The sequence below is a fragment of the Gymnogyps californianus genome, chromosome 1, assembly GCF_018139145.2.
Source record: "Gymnogyps californianus isolate 813 chromosome 1, ASM1813914v2, whole genome shotgun sequence".
Classification (NCBI taxonomy): Eukaryota; Metazoa; Chordata; class Aves; order Accipitriformes; family Cathartidae; genus Gymnogyps; species Gymnogyps californianus.
The window spans coordinates 118,042,723-118,058,646 of record NC_059471.1 but is presented as its reverse complement, the minus strand read 5'-3'; the positions used below and the strand labels follow the sequence as shown (position 1 = coordinate 118,058,646).

General features: G+C 38.0%; 1 protein-coding gene across 2 annotated transcripts in view; it reads left to right on the top strand.

The window, feature by feature from the left end:
* The window catches only part of EPHA6 (EPH receptor A6), a 513,048-nt gene that overhangs the window by 375,414 nt on the left and 121,710 nt on the right, over positions 1-15,924 (top strand). Inside the window, exons 7-9 of one of the 2 annotated variants that reach the window (XM_050915616.1) lie at positions 3,525-3,572; positions 3,997-4,159; positions 13,857-13,965. In XM_050915616.1, coding sequence (XP_050771573.1) covers positions 3,525-3,572; positions 3,997-4,159; positions 13,857-13,965 — 320 coding nt within the window. The remainder of the gene's footprint in view (positions 1-3,524; positions 3,573-3,996; positions 4,160-13,856; positions 13,966-15,924) is intronic. The other variant, XM_050915617.1, reaches the window with a different exon arrangement.

The window sequence follows — 15,924 nt, the reverse complement described above, 5'->3', positions numbered from 1 at the left end:
TACAGTGCATGGCAGGAGGGCTGATATATGTCTAAATTTTGCCACAACATAAAATCAGAGTCTGGTAAAAGCACACACTAACATCCAGGAAGTACATCTAAGTCCTGCAGTTTAAAATTCACTTTTTGAACCCAGAATCCATGCAAAAGTTAATGCATGTTATCTGTGGCAAGAATAAGACAAAGCATCCCATACTTCTCTGCAGACCAGAATTGTATTGTTTTATGCTGAGACCATCTTTGGCCTTCCTGGGAAAGATCATGGCAGGAGGAGAGGCCAACCTTGAGAGTCACCCCCATCAACCTCAAATTGCATCTCTATGTGGAAAGCTCTGGCTTTCCAGGTAGGCTGCAGATCTTGTCATTGTTATGAGAAGGGAGTAATGGCAAAGCATCCACTCTTTGGAGAATTGTCTTATGTATGAATCCACTCCAAAAAGGCTGATTTCTTTGTGTGAAACATTCACATAAAATAATGTGAAGTTTCCAGCTATTAATCATTTTGTCTCGAGTATGAGCAACTTTCTCCTCAGGTACAGGCTTCTGAAGCTTTTTCTTCTCAAACACACCAAGGTGACAGGTTCCCTTTCCCCTATTTCACTTGCAATAACAAATCCTACCCCTTTCCCATATGACAGCAGTATTACTTTTATGATCGTGTACTCCTAGACATCATTTTTCAGACTGTGTGATGGATGGTGTAAGAGGCTGTAGAAAGGAAAGAAGAAAACAGATGGGAAGGCACAAAGATGGGACCCCTCAGGGCCTCCTGCAGGCAGCCCCAGGCAGGTGGTGAGGAGGCAGCAAGCCAGACAACCCTTGGAGGTGACCAAAATACCTTCCACCACCCAGAAGGGACAGGCGGAGATGGCTGCCCCTCAGGAAACTGCTGTTAGCCACAGCCTGCCCACATGGACAGAGGGACCCATTTTGTTGTTTAAATGTTACCATCACAGTCCTTGTCACACTTATTATCTTTGACCAACTACACATAATAAATTATACTTGATAACTGTCTGTCCACGTCCCTGATTAGGGAGCCGCTATATCCCAAATGCTATGTTTTACACAAGCAATAGTTAGCCTGTAATAACAGATGTAACAGATACAGCTCAGATTGCTTTTTTCAGAAGTCATTCCCACTTCTTTGCTGCCATTGGCCTTGTTCTGCAGGCTTCAGGGAGTAAATCTTATCATTGGATCTTGGGGAGTCTCCACCAATTTTTGATAAAATTTCCATTTCCATCCTCCTCTGAAGGAACCTATTTCTTTTTACAATTCCATCAAATTATTTCTACAATCTCTCCAGCAGGTCAGAAAAAACAGTAAATTGTTAAGTGCTTAGAACTTGATTTCAAGCAGCAAGGTAGTCTGGGGAAAGGAAATGGCTTACAACTATTGCATCGTACAGTGAAATCCCTTAGGTGCTGGTCTCCTCCTTATCTTACAGGTCGCGGAGCCTAAATAAAAATTGCCAGAGCATTCTGGAGTGTAAAGTCTCTGCCCACCTGTGTCTGGGCCATGACAGACAGAGGACGTAGTACTCGCTAAAACTTTGAACTGAAGCATACTAATACCTGTATAAAACAAGCATTTGCTGTTTACATAACCTTTAATGAACATATCCAGAATCTGTCCTTCACTGGATGTCATGTCTTCACCGGGACTGAAGTGCAGAAACAGAGTCTTGTATTGATATAGTATTTAACAGGCAAGATCACAAACATTGGGCCATACCTATATTCAGTGTGGTCTTAGGATAGTGCAAAATCAGGTGGTTTCTTTTTTTTTTTTTCCTAATTCTTAGAGTGATTTTGAGGTGGTCACTAGCTTGTGTTGAAAGACTTGGTCTTTTGGGCAGAAAGGTACACACTTTAGTCAGCAGCTTCATTACTAAGTAAATTCAAATCTTGTTTTCTCCAAGTTTGCATACCCTGGCCGAGTTACATATTAAGTTATATGACCCCTCTACAGATGGAAGTCCCTGGAAGTTGCACATATAATAAGGCTACAGAATAGAAATTAGCTATTCATGACACACTGAATGTTTGTGAAATGTCCATACAGTAGTATGAAAACTCCTCTGTATGTGTAGGAGTTCTCTGTTTCCTTACAAATCTGAGTATTAACCTATTATACCTTTTTTGCTCACATACATGCTATTTTTCAAGTTGAAGCAAGCTTAATCACCAAAAAAAAAAAAAATCCATCACTTTAACAAGTTGGCCTTCTGTCAGAAGAAAATAGATATTTTCTGAAATTTCTAAAAAAAAAGTATGTCTAAAATCCACTAACTTGTTCCAAGTGAAGTTATAACAATTCAAGTAATTGGGAGAAGTCTGATAGTTACAGAAGTTGTTAGATGGTATATTAATCATAGTGTCCATCCATAAGATTACATGTACACTGTGTCTTACTATTTCAATTTAAATAGACGCTTCTTGCTGTTTCAAAATTTGGTGATAGACTGTAGAACAAATCAACACTTACTCCTACTATAGTTTCTCAAATTATTTCCATTGTTTGAAGTGAGCATTAAATGCAAATATTTTAGATATTGGTCATTGTTGCCTTCCTTCTCCTCCTTCACTTAACAGAATCATTTGGTTATTTTTGTGTGTTTGTTTTTTAATTTGGTTTTCTTAGCCATCTCCTTGTATGCTTACTGGGGGAATACTGATATACCTGCTGCCCTGTGCTAATGTGACTTTGTTACACCATGACTGGAGTTTACTCAGAATGTTTTATATAAAAATGTTTGGTTTATATAAAAAATATGTGTATGTTGCCCAGAAGAGGTTAAGAGTCCAACAGAATCTAGCTGAAACCTATTCTTCTCCTGTTTATATCTCTTCTGTGAACCACATTGTTTCCTTCTTAACAGGCTGGAAGCTCCCTTTGAATAACTTATACATACTCTAATATGACTGCATGGTATAATAAATGTATATGGTGCCCTATGTGTATCACAATTGGATCGTTAAGCATATGCCAAGGACATTTCTGCTCATGTGTCAGTTTGGAGACAAATCCTGCTGCAACGAAGTAAAGCTAGCCTTAAGGCACCATATAAAATATTACAGATTACTGATTTATCAAGTGACAGTAACTAATGACAGGGAATAAACTCTCTCTTCTTCTAAGTCATCCCCTCATATAAAAGTATCGTCAGCGACCTGTCTAGCAAAGCAGCACTTCGTTTCTGCACAGGAATCGATGTGGCTGGTCTCCATACTACAGCAGCTGGTCTGCAGTGGTAATTCCCAGTGATCTCTGCACACCATAATTCTCAGTGATCTCTGCGAGAGTCAGGAATTCTCAGCAGATGCCCAGGATCAACTGCTAAGAGATTAACAGGGGACTTTTGCAGAGTGTTTCTCCTTATAGAGTGTGAAAGGTAATTTCATGTACGACTACATTACAGCTACCTGGAAAGAGAAATTCACAGCAGTGAAGCAGTTGAACCGTGCTAGAAGTTTACAGACTTTAAAGAAAAAGTTAATTTTTATTTTCTTTTACCCACAGGTCTACCCACGGATAGCGCCGGCATTTTGGCACTACCTGCGGGTAGAAGTGAGTAGCGGGTATTTGAATACTCCCACATCTTTACTTTACAGCTTACTAGTATTTACTGACCTCCTAGTTTGTCCATTGTGCAAAAACAATTAGCTACCATTCTAGCTGCCATTTTCTGTGGATGTAGTCTTGTACTAATTCCATATTGTTTTGACTAAAGTGTAATTACTAACCCAAGTCACAAAGACGTGATGTGTTTATATGCAAGATTAAAGACAAACAATTGAAATCTAAGTCAAGGCCATATCATACATTATGAGTATAGCACAAAATCAAAGTACAGAAATCCATACCTGCACCTCCCTTTATAAAGACATTTTACATTCATGAGAAGAATATGGAGCTTCAGTTCTGCTATATCATTTCTGCAAAGTTTGTACAACTCAACTTGATATCATTTCTCCCCTCTTTTGTCCCTCAGGAGCATGAGCAGCTCAGCTATTCCTCCACAAGGTCCAAGGCTCCAAGTGTTATCATCACAGGTCTCAAGCCAGCCACCAAGTATATATTTCATATCAGAGTCAGGACGGCAGCAGGATACAGCGGCTATAGCCAGAAGTTTGAATTTGAAACTGGAGATGAAAGTAAGTTTCACTGAAGGAAAAAAATCAAATACAATAGAAGTAGCATCTAATTCTAAAACAGTGAGACACTGGGAGTTTGAATGGCTGAATCCATACCATTTGCTTATCACAAAGTGACCACTGCTATATGATAAAAAACAAGTAAGCCTCAGTCTCACGCTTGTGGATTTATAACAACAAACAGAAATTTTAGCCCAATGCTGCAGCTGAAGGAATGTTTTCTTCTGAAAATTTCCTTATAGGTCCCTTCCAGCTTGAGGTATTCTATGATTCTATGATCCTTTCTTTGCTTAAAGAGGGCCTTCTTTTGACATCTGGAAATACCCTTAGTCAGGCTTTATGTAAGTCCAGCAGCTTCATGCAAGCTCCCAGAACACAGTGATGGAGTCTTTTCTCTGTAGTTGTTAGTGCTCCCAAACTCTACAAATAAAAAAAAATATAAAAACTTCTATATGCATTTCTGTCAACCAATAAGCCTACTAAATTTGCCAGTAAGAAGCAAAAAGCCTACATATTCCTACAGAATATGCAAAAAGGCTTGATGCTCTGCATGATGTTCATGCTCTGAACAATTTTATATTTAAGTCATGTATGGCCCTCCATGTTCAAAGAAACTGCAAACAAGGTATTTACAAGCATTTGAGATAAAATTAGTGTAGTAGATACAACACTAAAACACTCATTAATGAAATTACTTTAATTAACCAATTATATATACCATGTTTTTCATTAGTGTTTTAGAATTCAAGTTGCTTAAGCTAAAGTACAGACTCAAAACTATATAAGTGTTTTCAAGAGCACCCATGGGTTTGTGTTCCATTTTCATTGCTTCTTAACTTCTAATTCAAAAATGGTTTAGGGATAGATTTCCAAGTGCTTAATGCCTAATTGGATTTTTAAAAATTTTCTGGGTACTTAAGCCAATTGGTTTGAATAGGAGTTGAGCACTTGGGTGCTTTCAAGAATTCCAGTAGATCCTGTCTGCATCTTCTGATGCAATAAATACTAGGCTTTAGGCACCTAGGGACATAACTCTTATCAAAAGTAAATGGTATTTAAACCTCTATGAGCGTATGACATGTTTGTGAAAATGTGACTTACCCATCTCAATCAAGACTGTGGTTCCAGTGACACTTCTCTCATTGGCACTGCTGATGGAAACATCTCCTGGGAGTGAGATTCCACTCACTCCTTCCCAGTCCCACATCTTCTTCTCAGTTGCACTAATGCAACTGGCTCTTGGGCTGCACGGTGAGCTAGAGCTCACAACACTCTTAAACATTTATTACCTCTATTACTTCTAAGCACTCAGTGTGAATCTTGATAGTGAAATATATATACACATTATATATTTGCTGTTTACCAACATTTATTGCTTAAGCTTGTGCCTGACTGAAAGTATTCGATTTGTTATAAATCATGTGATTGAAAGGAAATGTAGACAGAAGAGTTTTTGTTTATGATCAATTGAGATGGAGGTCGAGAGAAATTCTGCTGCTGTTTGAAATGGTACCTGGAGCTAGATAAAGACTTCAGTTTAATTAAAAGGGTAGTTCAAAGGACTGTTGTCTTATTCAAATATTTGTACAGTACTGCTTTAGATTTCAAAGGGAAAAAAAAAGCAAAGTAAGTGCCTGCTGATAAATATTACTTATTTCAAATTGAAGCAGTCGTCAGTGACCAGTCAAATGATGCCTTGTTACTGTCCAAATATCTTACTACCTCACAGCAGTATTTTGAAATTTGGCCTATTCTAAACTTTAAGGCAATGTCAGATGATTATGATCATTCATTTGTATCCCTTTCATAACATGGGCCAAATGTCTGTAACTTTTCCAGACAGCTAATGACAATAGATTGAAAGGTAACACCTACCATATACAAATAGTCTTGATTTAAAGTCTTACAGTAATGGGGAGCTCACCATATTTATAGGTAGATAGTGCCAGTGCTTAAGCCTTACAATTAAAATTTTGCACTTTATTTCTAGACTGAATTTTTTTATTTAGCTTGTACCTTGTGACCCTTTTCTGCCAAATTAAAAAGCCAAATACTATCAGAAATCTCTTCCTCATCTAAATGTGTGTATGCCACTTTTAAGAATTCTCTTCTCCTTCCCATAAGTGATATAAACATTCTCTCTCACTCTAAAAAAACCAGTTTTTCCAAACATTCAATCATTTTGTAGCTCTCCAAAATTTTAACATCCTTATTGAAGTATAACATCAGAGCTGAACCTGATACTGAATTAAACTGGAAAACTAAATCTGTTTATGATGCCATAAACAGACCTAACACCGCTTACCTCCTTATAATTCAGTTTTCTTTTATTTATAGGTCTAAGCACTTACTGCCTGAACTAGAGCACTGTCTTACACAGCTGAATAATTAGAACATAGCAATGTTTTTGTCAGTACCATTGTATTCCAAGATACTGACCTACATCTAGATGGAGGGATTGGGGAGGGTTGTGTTGAGATTTGGACTGCATAGTTATATCAGTACAAGTAAATGTACAAGTATGCTGGTATGCATCTATCTTACAAACCAGCCCAAGTCAAGCTGTGTAGGAATCTATCTTCATCATTTACTACTCTGGCAGTATGCAGCTTAGCTGAAAATGTTCTGATTTTTTAATATATATTCTTCTCAATTATTCTGACAGATACCAAATAATTTTAGACCAAGGCAGACTATTGCAGCTCCCTCCATCCCAACCCATTAGAAACAAGATACTTGGTGAAAATTCCACATTTGCAATTACTTTTTGTGGTCTTTCAGTTAGCCAGATTTTAATTAATTTAATGTGAGTTATACTGATTTTATATAAAATTAACATTTTCATGAGAAGGCTGGGAAGAATAGGGTCTTTTAAAAGTCTGTATTGTCAACAGAAAATTTATCAACCAACAATCTCATAAAAATGACAAAAAATATTTCAAGTCGTGTTTGATAAAAATCCTTCTCAATTGGCATTAGCTTGTAACATCCTTCAGCTCTCTGCAAATTGTACATGTTACAGTCTTAGCATCTAGAGAAGAATTCCAGGACCAGTTGCATGTGAACATCCAAGGTTATTCCATTTACCCTGCTTGAATATTGACATAATTTGTTAATGAATAGTGTTAAAGTGAGCAATCCAAAATTAGGATTTTTCTTTAAAGTGATAGACAAGTTGTAAAAAAGTAATGGTTCATCAGCTGTGAGGCATGTGTATCAATATCCTAATACATACTGTCCTTGGCAGGACAGTGCTGTCATGCCTTCTCCAGTTTACTGGTTGAAACACTATCTTAGCCACTTCAGTTATATAGGATAAAATTAGATACTTCATTACTAGGATCACTGAGACATTTTCGTATAATTATTAATGGTGGTGCATGAGGCAGAAAGAAGACCAACTCTGTAGCAGTAATGAAAAAAGTTAGTTAATCATGCAACGCTGGTCTGGTTTTTGGGAAGCACCCTCACTTACTGACCTGCAGACTGAGGCAGCCATTGCTTAGGGAGCATGTTGTTGTTGAACTCTTCTCCCTGCTGCAGAGACCAACATCTACCACCTCTCTGGGCAACCTGTTCCAGTGTTTCACCACCCTTATCATAAAAAATTTCTTCCTTATACCTAGTCTAAATCTACCCTCTTTTAGTTTAAAACCATTAACACTTGTATAGATATCTTCTGATCGTATCAGGAGTACCGGGTATCAGGAGTACCAACTATCTGAGTCACCACAAAAAACTCTGGTCCTTCCTAGGGCAGAATAAAATGTATTCTGAGAATAAAAAATCATTTGTCCCAGGGCAAACATGCTTTAATCTCTAACTGTTTTCTCTCTCCCTCTCTTCTAACTAGCTGTTTATGGAAGACTTTTTTTGTTTGGTTGGGTTTTTTTAAAAAAAAGGTTAATGATTCAAAGCATTCTTTTTTTCTGGAGGAATGTTTTTTACTATATCACCTCAGAGGCCCTTGTGCCTAGAGGAATTTGTAAAATATTGAACAATTTAGAGCTGTTAGGCAGTGCAGTGTTTTCATGCTGTAGCTTTCTTGTGCAGGGCTTGTTCTAAAACCGAGGGTATTTTCCATGTCAGCCTTCCCATCATTAGGAAAAAAAAATCTGAAAGGGAACTAGTTGGCTTGTTCCAGAAGGGACCTAAGGGGCAAACTAGCAGTGTGGACTAGTGCTTGGGCTGAACAGAGTGATAAATGTAAGCACATGATTTTTAATCCAAAAGCAATGTAGACTTCTGTATGCTTCAAATAAATCATATTAACAATAAAAAAGTAAAAATTTTAGAAATGCTAATAGAATACCTGATTAGGTATTTTATAAATTTGAGGACTGTGAAAAATTAATTGGCCTGAAACCCTGATCTTGATGAAACAATAACTTTAATTTCTTTACCATAGGCACAGATGGTGACTTCTTGTATTGCCAGATCTGCTGAATTCTTACATTCTTCCTCCTCTCTCCACATCCACAAAATCTATCTTTAACTTTTCAGCCTCAGATCATGCTATTTTGGATTTGCCACCAGATGTGATTTAGACCCTGAGCTCCATTCTTCCCAGAACTCCAAAGCTCAAGAGAGGGGTCCTGAATCATTGATTCTGATAGAGGTCCAATATTGTTTCGGGCATATGCTCTGATTCATGCCACGACAGAGAAGCTGTCCCTAGGATTTCCAGAAATACATTGAATTGCCAATGAAAAATTGAGATTTTTTTTGTTAGAAAGTTTGATGTTTTGACAATAGTAAATTAAATTTCTCATTGAAAAGAACAAATGAGACGGTACATATCTCATATTTAGAAACTGTCTTGCTGGATCTCTCCCCATGTCTGCCTAGTCCTACTGTTCATTCAATAGTAGTCAGCACTGGATACCTCAGAATGTCTCACTTTAACCTTGAAGTATTTCCTTAGTGTGTTTTATATTTTCAGACATTTGTTCTTCAAATTTGACGTTGGCCTATCTGATTTCTCTACTGTATGTGCCCAGAAGCCCCAGAGACTTTACTTTTCCTCTGCATTTCCTAAACAAGAGCAACATCCTTGCTCAGATCTCAAACTGCTTGCATAGGCTTTCCGTTTAGCCACTGGTCAGGAAGCTCATGTTAGGGGCAGCACTTGGAAGACAGCTTTTCAAGTGAATACATATCAAAAAGTTTTACATTCTTACGCTAGTGATGGCATTATTTTTGCCTTTTAAAAATCCTTTTTAAGATTGCCTTTCCATTGCCTCCTCCCTTTCCCCCATTCCCTCTTAGATTGGAGCCCATCAGCTCACTGGAGCACAGGAACTGCAGCACTTCTGAAAATGTAAAGGTTACCCTAATTAGACTTTATATTTTTCTTTCCTATTGTTCTTAAGCACTGTTGTTTACAATGCCTCGTAAATCCATCTGACAGCCAGTTCCCGTCTATTAGAGCTCCAGTTCTCACCGTCCACACTTACGTATCTTACAGCTACTCACTATTATCTGTCCAGCTGTCTTTCTGTCACTTTTTTATCTTTCAGTCTGCTGGAAGGTCCGCTGCCTGATAGATGTCAAATTGAAATAACTAAAGGATGTAGCTAAGAGGCAGAAGTGAGCTGTCATTAGGGCTTCCAGCCCTTTTATACCAAATACACAACCTTTTAAAAGATTTTGGAGAAATTTGTTCAAAGAAAAGAAAGGAGAACAGAGCTGGAAGATTCTCTCTGTCTTTCATCCTCTTGCATCATGACTAAAACGTCTGCACCATTTCTTCCAGTCTGCCCAGTGAGGAAGTGAAGAAGCCTCAGGATATTTTCCTTCAGCCCAGAGAGGAGGGAAAGTGCAGCTCCTCCTCCACACATTTGGGTAAAGAACCCAGAGAGGAGCTGAGACAGGGCGTGGATGTAAAGAGTAGGTAGTGGGGACAGAACTGACACCAGGCTGGATGCAGAAGGGATTTCTGGGCACGGTGTTAAGCAAGGAAGCTGGAACGATGCAGTTAGATACTTTAAATGTCATTTCGGGCATATAACCTGAGTTAAGCATGAAGAGTAACGGGAGTGAAGAGTTTATCTGGATAATATGCTTCTGGGTACATATATGATACATGCTGCAGTTTTAAAATCAAATCATCACTTTGACTAATCACATTAGTTGCACCTACAATGTGTTTGAAGAGTTTTGACACCCAGACGTTATAGTATACTATCTAATCATCTGCTGGGATAAGTAATAAATCCTCCCTTTTCCTTGGCTTATGCTACTTACTTTTTAAAGTGTGTTTTTGTCAAAATGAACTTATTGAGCAGACAGGCAGAGAGAATGAAACACACTACCAGACAAAACAGCCAGCCCAGTTAGATAGGTACTAAGCTCCCTTACAAGTCTTAGCACTTCTAGTGGTTTACATATTCCTGTTGCACCAGCACTTCCTCGCCCCCTGGCCTATCAACTTTAACTATCAAATAGAGTATGGCCCCATACATGATATGGCCACATTCATCCCTGTAATCACAGAGCTACTAATCATCCCTGCACTGGATGGATTTGGGTTGTGCATAGTTGGCAAATATGAGACTGTGCACTGGACAGTGTAGAGACAACAAAATACTGATTTTAGCTATATGAATGCTGGCCATGTTGTCTAACAAATGAAATTCTGGAAAAAATGCTATGTACTTCTATGATTAAATGCAGCACTCTAATATGTACACACAAAGAGATGAAATAAGGTTGCAGGAACTTGCTTGGCTTTGCAACTTATCATAATTGTTTTTTAAACTGAGTTTTTCTGTCTTGCATAATCCTGAATAGTCCTGAGGAGAAACACAGGATCATATACCAATATGCACAGCTGATGGAGAGGAAAAATGAAGGAAGAAAAAGCAGGAAATGACAGAAAAGATTCAAGAACATGCACAACAGAAACAATACATGTTGAAGCTCTTATGTACAACTTGAACTTTACCTTAAGAGAAAGCTGGAGAAATGAGTAAAGAACAGAGAGATTGAGGGACATGCTGAATTTAATTTAGAATGGCAAAATGCTGTAAAAATTTTAATTGTTGAGTGTCCCTGATTACTATCTTCTCACTGCCTAGACAGTGTTTTATGGAACCTTTTACCTGCGTGAGGAGTCTGTGTATGCGCATACACATGTGCTTATATATGTGCTGTTCACTGCACTGTGCCTTTATTGATTTCTAGAAGGATCACTTCAAGCAAAAATAAGTATTTCCATCATTTTGCCTTACCTGCCTCTCTGTCAGTTTTTAACAAATCCACATTTTCCAATTATACTTGTCTGTCATTTGACATTTTTATCTGACAAGTAAATTAAGGTCATTGGGAAGTTTCAGGCTTGAAAGCCCCTTACAGTGATTTGGCTACTTGAAAAAAAAAATCCTAATGTATTGGACTCTGGCACCTCTGCCAATACAGTAAAATACAAACAAGAGAAACAGAATGATCGCTTTTTAACTACGTACAGTCTCAGCTGAAAATCATATTGCTTAGCGGTGGAAAGAACTAAGTCAGTCTGGAATTTCTCCTCTTCATGAATTTGACTCTGGTTCCTGATAGAAAATATATGTTATTAAAGTGTTAGATTGCATTCTGTTTTAGCTGAAACAGCAAGAAATAGCAGCTCCATTCAGCAGAAATGATCCAGGACACGTGATCTGATTTCTTCGTCTCGATAGCTGCAGAGTACTTCTTTGGACCATGGAATCAGTCCCTACATTTGCACCTTTAGTTCTCATGAAGAAGGGCCCTGGGTTGTCTCCTTGGCAATAAATGTCTGTTGAAGAAAACCACAGTTAATTTATCTGAGCCCATGGTTTGCTTTTCTCCTGCTGAATTCACTATTTTCGCACACTTCTTTTTCCTATTATAAAAAAAAAAAAAGAGGGCTGCAGGTTGTCCTCTCACTTCCATTGCAGAGATGGGCAAGATAGACTCATCTAAAACCTCCCCCTCCATTTACAACTTCAAACTGTGCCTGGCTGTAACAGTCTTTGCAACATTTAGCACAACGCCCACTAGTCTGAAAATAGTATTCAGTGTTTGATTTGGAGAGCCTGTTATTATTTGCATTGTTACTTGTGTAGCATGATATTTGTTATGTTGTATTTTTCCAAATAAATCTGACCCTGTGGAACATAACACAATGCAGAGCTAGAATCCACTCTTATAATATCACTAGGTACCATTTTGGAGATTAGCTATTCAGTGAGTATTTGCTACATCATTTATTGGAAGATGTATATATTTAACTTGTCTGTGGAGAGCTTACGACCACAGATACTGAATGCCTTGTAATTTACTGCCTGTGCATATCTCCATTAAATTATATGGACAGAAACCTAATGGCAGAAATTTAACAAGTTGTTTTTGCTGAAAGTTTGACATAAACTACTATTGTTTTTATTTGCTTTACTACTATTACAAAGCCAGTTTACACTGCTAATTTCTAAATCACTCACAAATATTATTTAGAAGCCAAATGTTTTTCTTGGAAACTGCATTTTATGAGGTTTTGGGCAGCAATGTGTGCATTGTATTGGGCTTCATTAACTGCAAAGTGAGAGAATATAGCCTGCTGAGCTTTCTAGGCAGCAGCCTAGGTGATTTCCCTAAGCTTTAATCATCTGGTGCCTAAAGAAAGCTGGAGATTTTGCTTATAGAACAGTTTGCAAGTTTACAAAATCAAAGTTTCTTTCCTGATAAATCTAAAATTTATTTTCTTTTCTACATTTACTACTGTTGTCAGAGGTCATTGAATGGAATTATTTATTCTCCTTTCAGAACAATGTTATGCTTCTCATGGAAACAGACAGTAAGAATTAGGGAAACATCATGTGGTGAAAATGTTCAAGTGTAACTGAGTTTAAGAAATAAAACTTCAGAGTCACAAGACAGGACATAGAGAAAAAACTGAGCCTAATTCTTTTTCTGCTCATGTAGTACTTGGACAGTGAGGACCGACTGGACTGTAAGTAGGTACTTTGTCAATGAAAAGATTTAATATTATACAGAGTAAATTAATAAAAGGAGCAAGTGTTTAGAGACTGGATAATTTCAGGTGATCTTTTTTAACTCCTAAATGTCCTACAAAAAGCAGAGAGAAAAACACGAGGCTTAAGAAAATCAGTATTTTTTTTTCAACTACACTGTTGCCAATCGCCAGAGCATGTTATAGGTAAAACTGTATACATTTTGTGACAATAAAACTAAACACCAGACATACAGAAGAGTGTGCGAGGCTACACATTAAGTGTGCTTTTTCTGCTTTGCTTTGCCCTGAACCCAGTTTAATATCTCTTACATACATAGCACTGCCACTGACTTGGCTGGGACAGTTGGATGGAGAGAAGTTCTAAATTAGATGCAGGATTAAGCTAAATAAAGCTAAAGAAAAAATACGTTCTAGTTTTGTGTCCAAAATCCTGTCATATTCAAACTTCAGTAAATTGCAAGTGTCTGATAATGCCAGCTCCTCATTTTAAAAACCTGTAAACATCTTCTCCCCTTCATCATAGTTGGGACATGGATTACGGTTTTTCACTTCACAGGCATATTCACATCTGATGTCCTTCTAAGCACCGAGGAAACTATTACAGAGTAATTGCAACATTTGACCAGTGAAATGTTGTCACCCATTCTGCAATAACGCTGGGTGATGCAGCTTTAACCCCTTTTCTATGTGCTTCTCTTTCAGCTTCTGATATGGCTGCGGAGCAGGGACAGATCCTTGTAATTGCCACTGCTGCTGTTGGTGGATTCACTCTCCTGGTCATCCTCACTTTGTTCTTCCTGATCACTGGGAGGTAATTAACACTACAGTGTTCTCATTTACTCAGGGTCAGAGTCATCCAAAACTAAGAATTTAAGAATAATAGTTAAGTCATTAAACCACATTTTCAGTGTTAAAATAAAGGTTAGACATAGCAGGGTGAATGTCCTCTTTGTTCAGCACTGCTCGTACTCACAGTTCTATTGTGAGTGTTGTTTTTTGTAAAAACCCAGTTTGGAGAGCTAAGCAATTATGTGAAATCAGGAAATAGCTTGTCTATTTTTAAAATAAGTTTCTGGACCTCTTGCCTGCAGAGCGAGAATTTAAAAATACAATGTACCTGCACCCTCAAGGCTCTGACATTAGAGGACAAAAACCCAAAAAACTACAGTATTTTTTTACAAAACCTCTTAACTGTCAATTGCAAAGCTTTGGATGGTGTAACCTTAGGATTTTTGATGACTTGGGGTTGGCAATGTAGCTTGCTAAAGGCACTTGAGTGGACAATTTTTTATTACTTTTGCTGTATTAAATTTGTAGGAAAAATCATACACAATTATGTATATATTTTATACGCACATTTCTGCATCTATTAAGATAAAATACAGGAATTATGTAATGAAAGTAAACCAAGGAAAACTTTATTCCAAAATACTAGAATGATTCTGCTGCCTGTGATATCACTGGTGAACAGAAAATAGCTTCCTGAAGGTCCTGTTTTATTGCTTTTTGGCTTTTTTTTTTAATTGGATTGAAGATACCCCAATTAAATGTACATTACAGCAGTACTGTTGCACTGGCAGGGGAATTCACCAGTCTGGACAATGATTATTTTTTTTAACTACCCTGATTCTTATACTTACAATTCTTTTAGTACAGTGCTGATTGTCCACCTTCCTTCAGTTGATGTGTTGATCAGGTTCAAATAATGACATTATGCAAATTGGTTGAGAAAGCATTTTGATTTGAGTGGCCAGATGCCATGCTCAGTTACACACTGAAGGTTTTAAGGGAACTCACAAATTCTAATTGGACATACTAAAAAACGCGCGTAGAAGTCGGAACATCAGTCCTTGCTGGAGCTCAGATTCCCACAGGCGCAGCTGCTTCCATGGTGCCTTGTTTCCTTTTTCACTGAGCCTCTGGGTGTTTCCTGTGTGATTTCAGGACTTCACCTGCTTCCATGAGGAAGCAAAGCAGAATTCAAAAGGACAAAGACATTATGTCCCCGTCTACTCTGTAAGACATCAGTGGCACCGCAGTGCTGCCATGGATCAAGAAAGCCTAAAACCAGACTGAAACTCTGTAGAGGTATGAGCCTTCAAGCAGAGGAGTCGGGCTCATAGCTCCTGCAGTAAGCTCTGTAGGGGGGGTTGTGTGGGCTCTGGCCCCTCTCTACCCTTTTCCCCTCTCCCTCCTTCAGACACATAAAACAGCTGGTGGAAGAGCCTCCATGTGAGGAGGATTCTCTGTGGAGTTTCCTTCTTACCTGGCCTGGGGACAGAAAAAATCCAGAGTTGGGATAGGATTCTGCACTATTGCCATCCTGGTTTAGAGCCTGTGTTTACACTTAGAGAAAAGATGTTACACTGACTCCTCTGAATGTGATAATGGTCATCACAGACGGGGCTGATATCAATAGACGGTGCTGCACTTTCAGATTTGTAATTAAGTTTTTGTTTTGTTGGGATAGCATTACATCTAATTTGAAAAGAAAGTGAAGTCCTATTAGTGTAGGCCGGAGGTTGTATTTGCAGCACCCCAGCAACCAAATGTGACACTACAGTAGCTACCATTATGTGAATTAATGCTCTCTCTGCTAAATAATAAAACAGTTAAGTCTAACATTCTGTTGAAGTTAATGGGAGCAGTTAACATTGGAACATATTGTGACCTTAGATAATCTTAGAAGCTAAGTAAATATTCCTGTGATTACTACAAACACTGACAAACAGTAGGGTCTTTCAGAAGAGAGAGGAATTATTCAGACAAA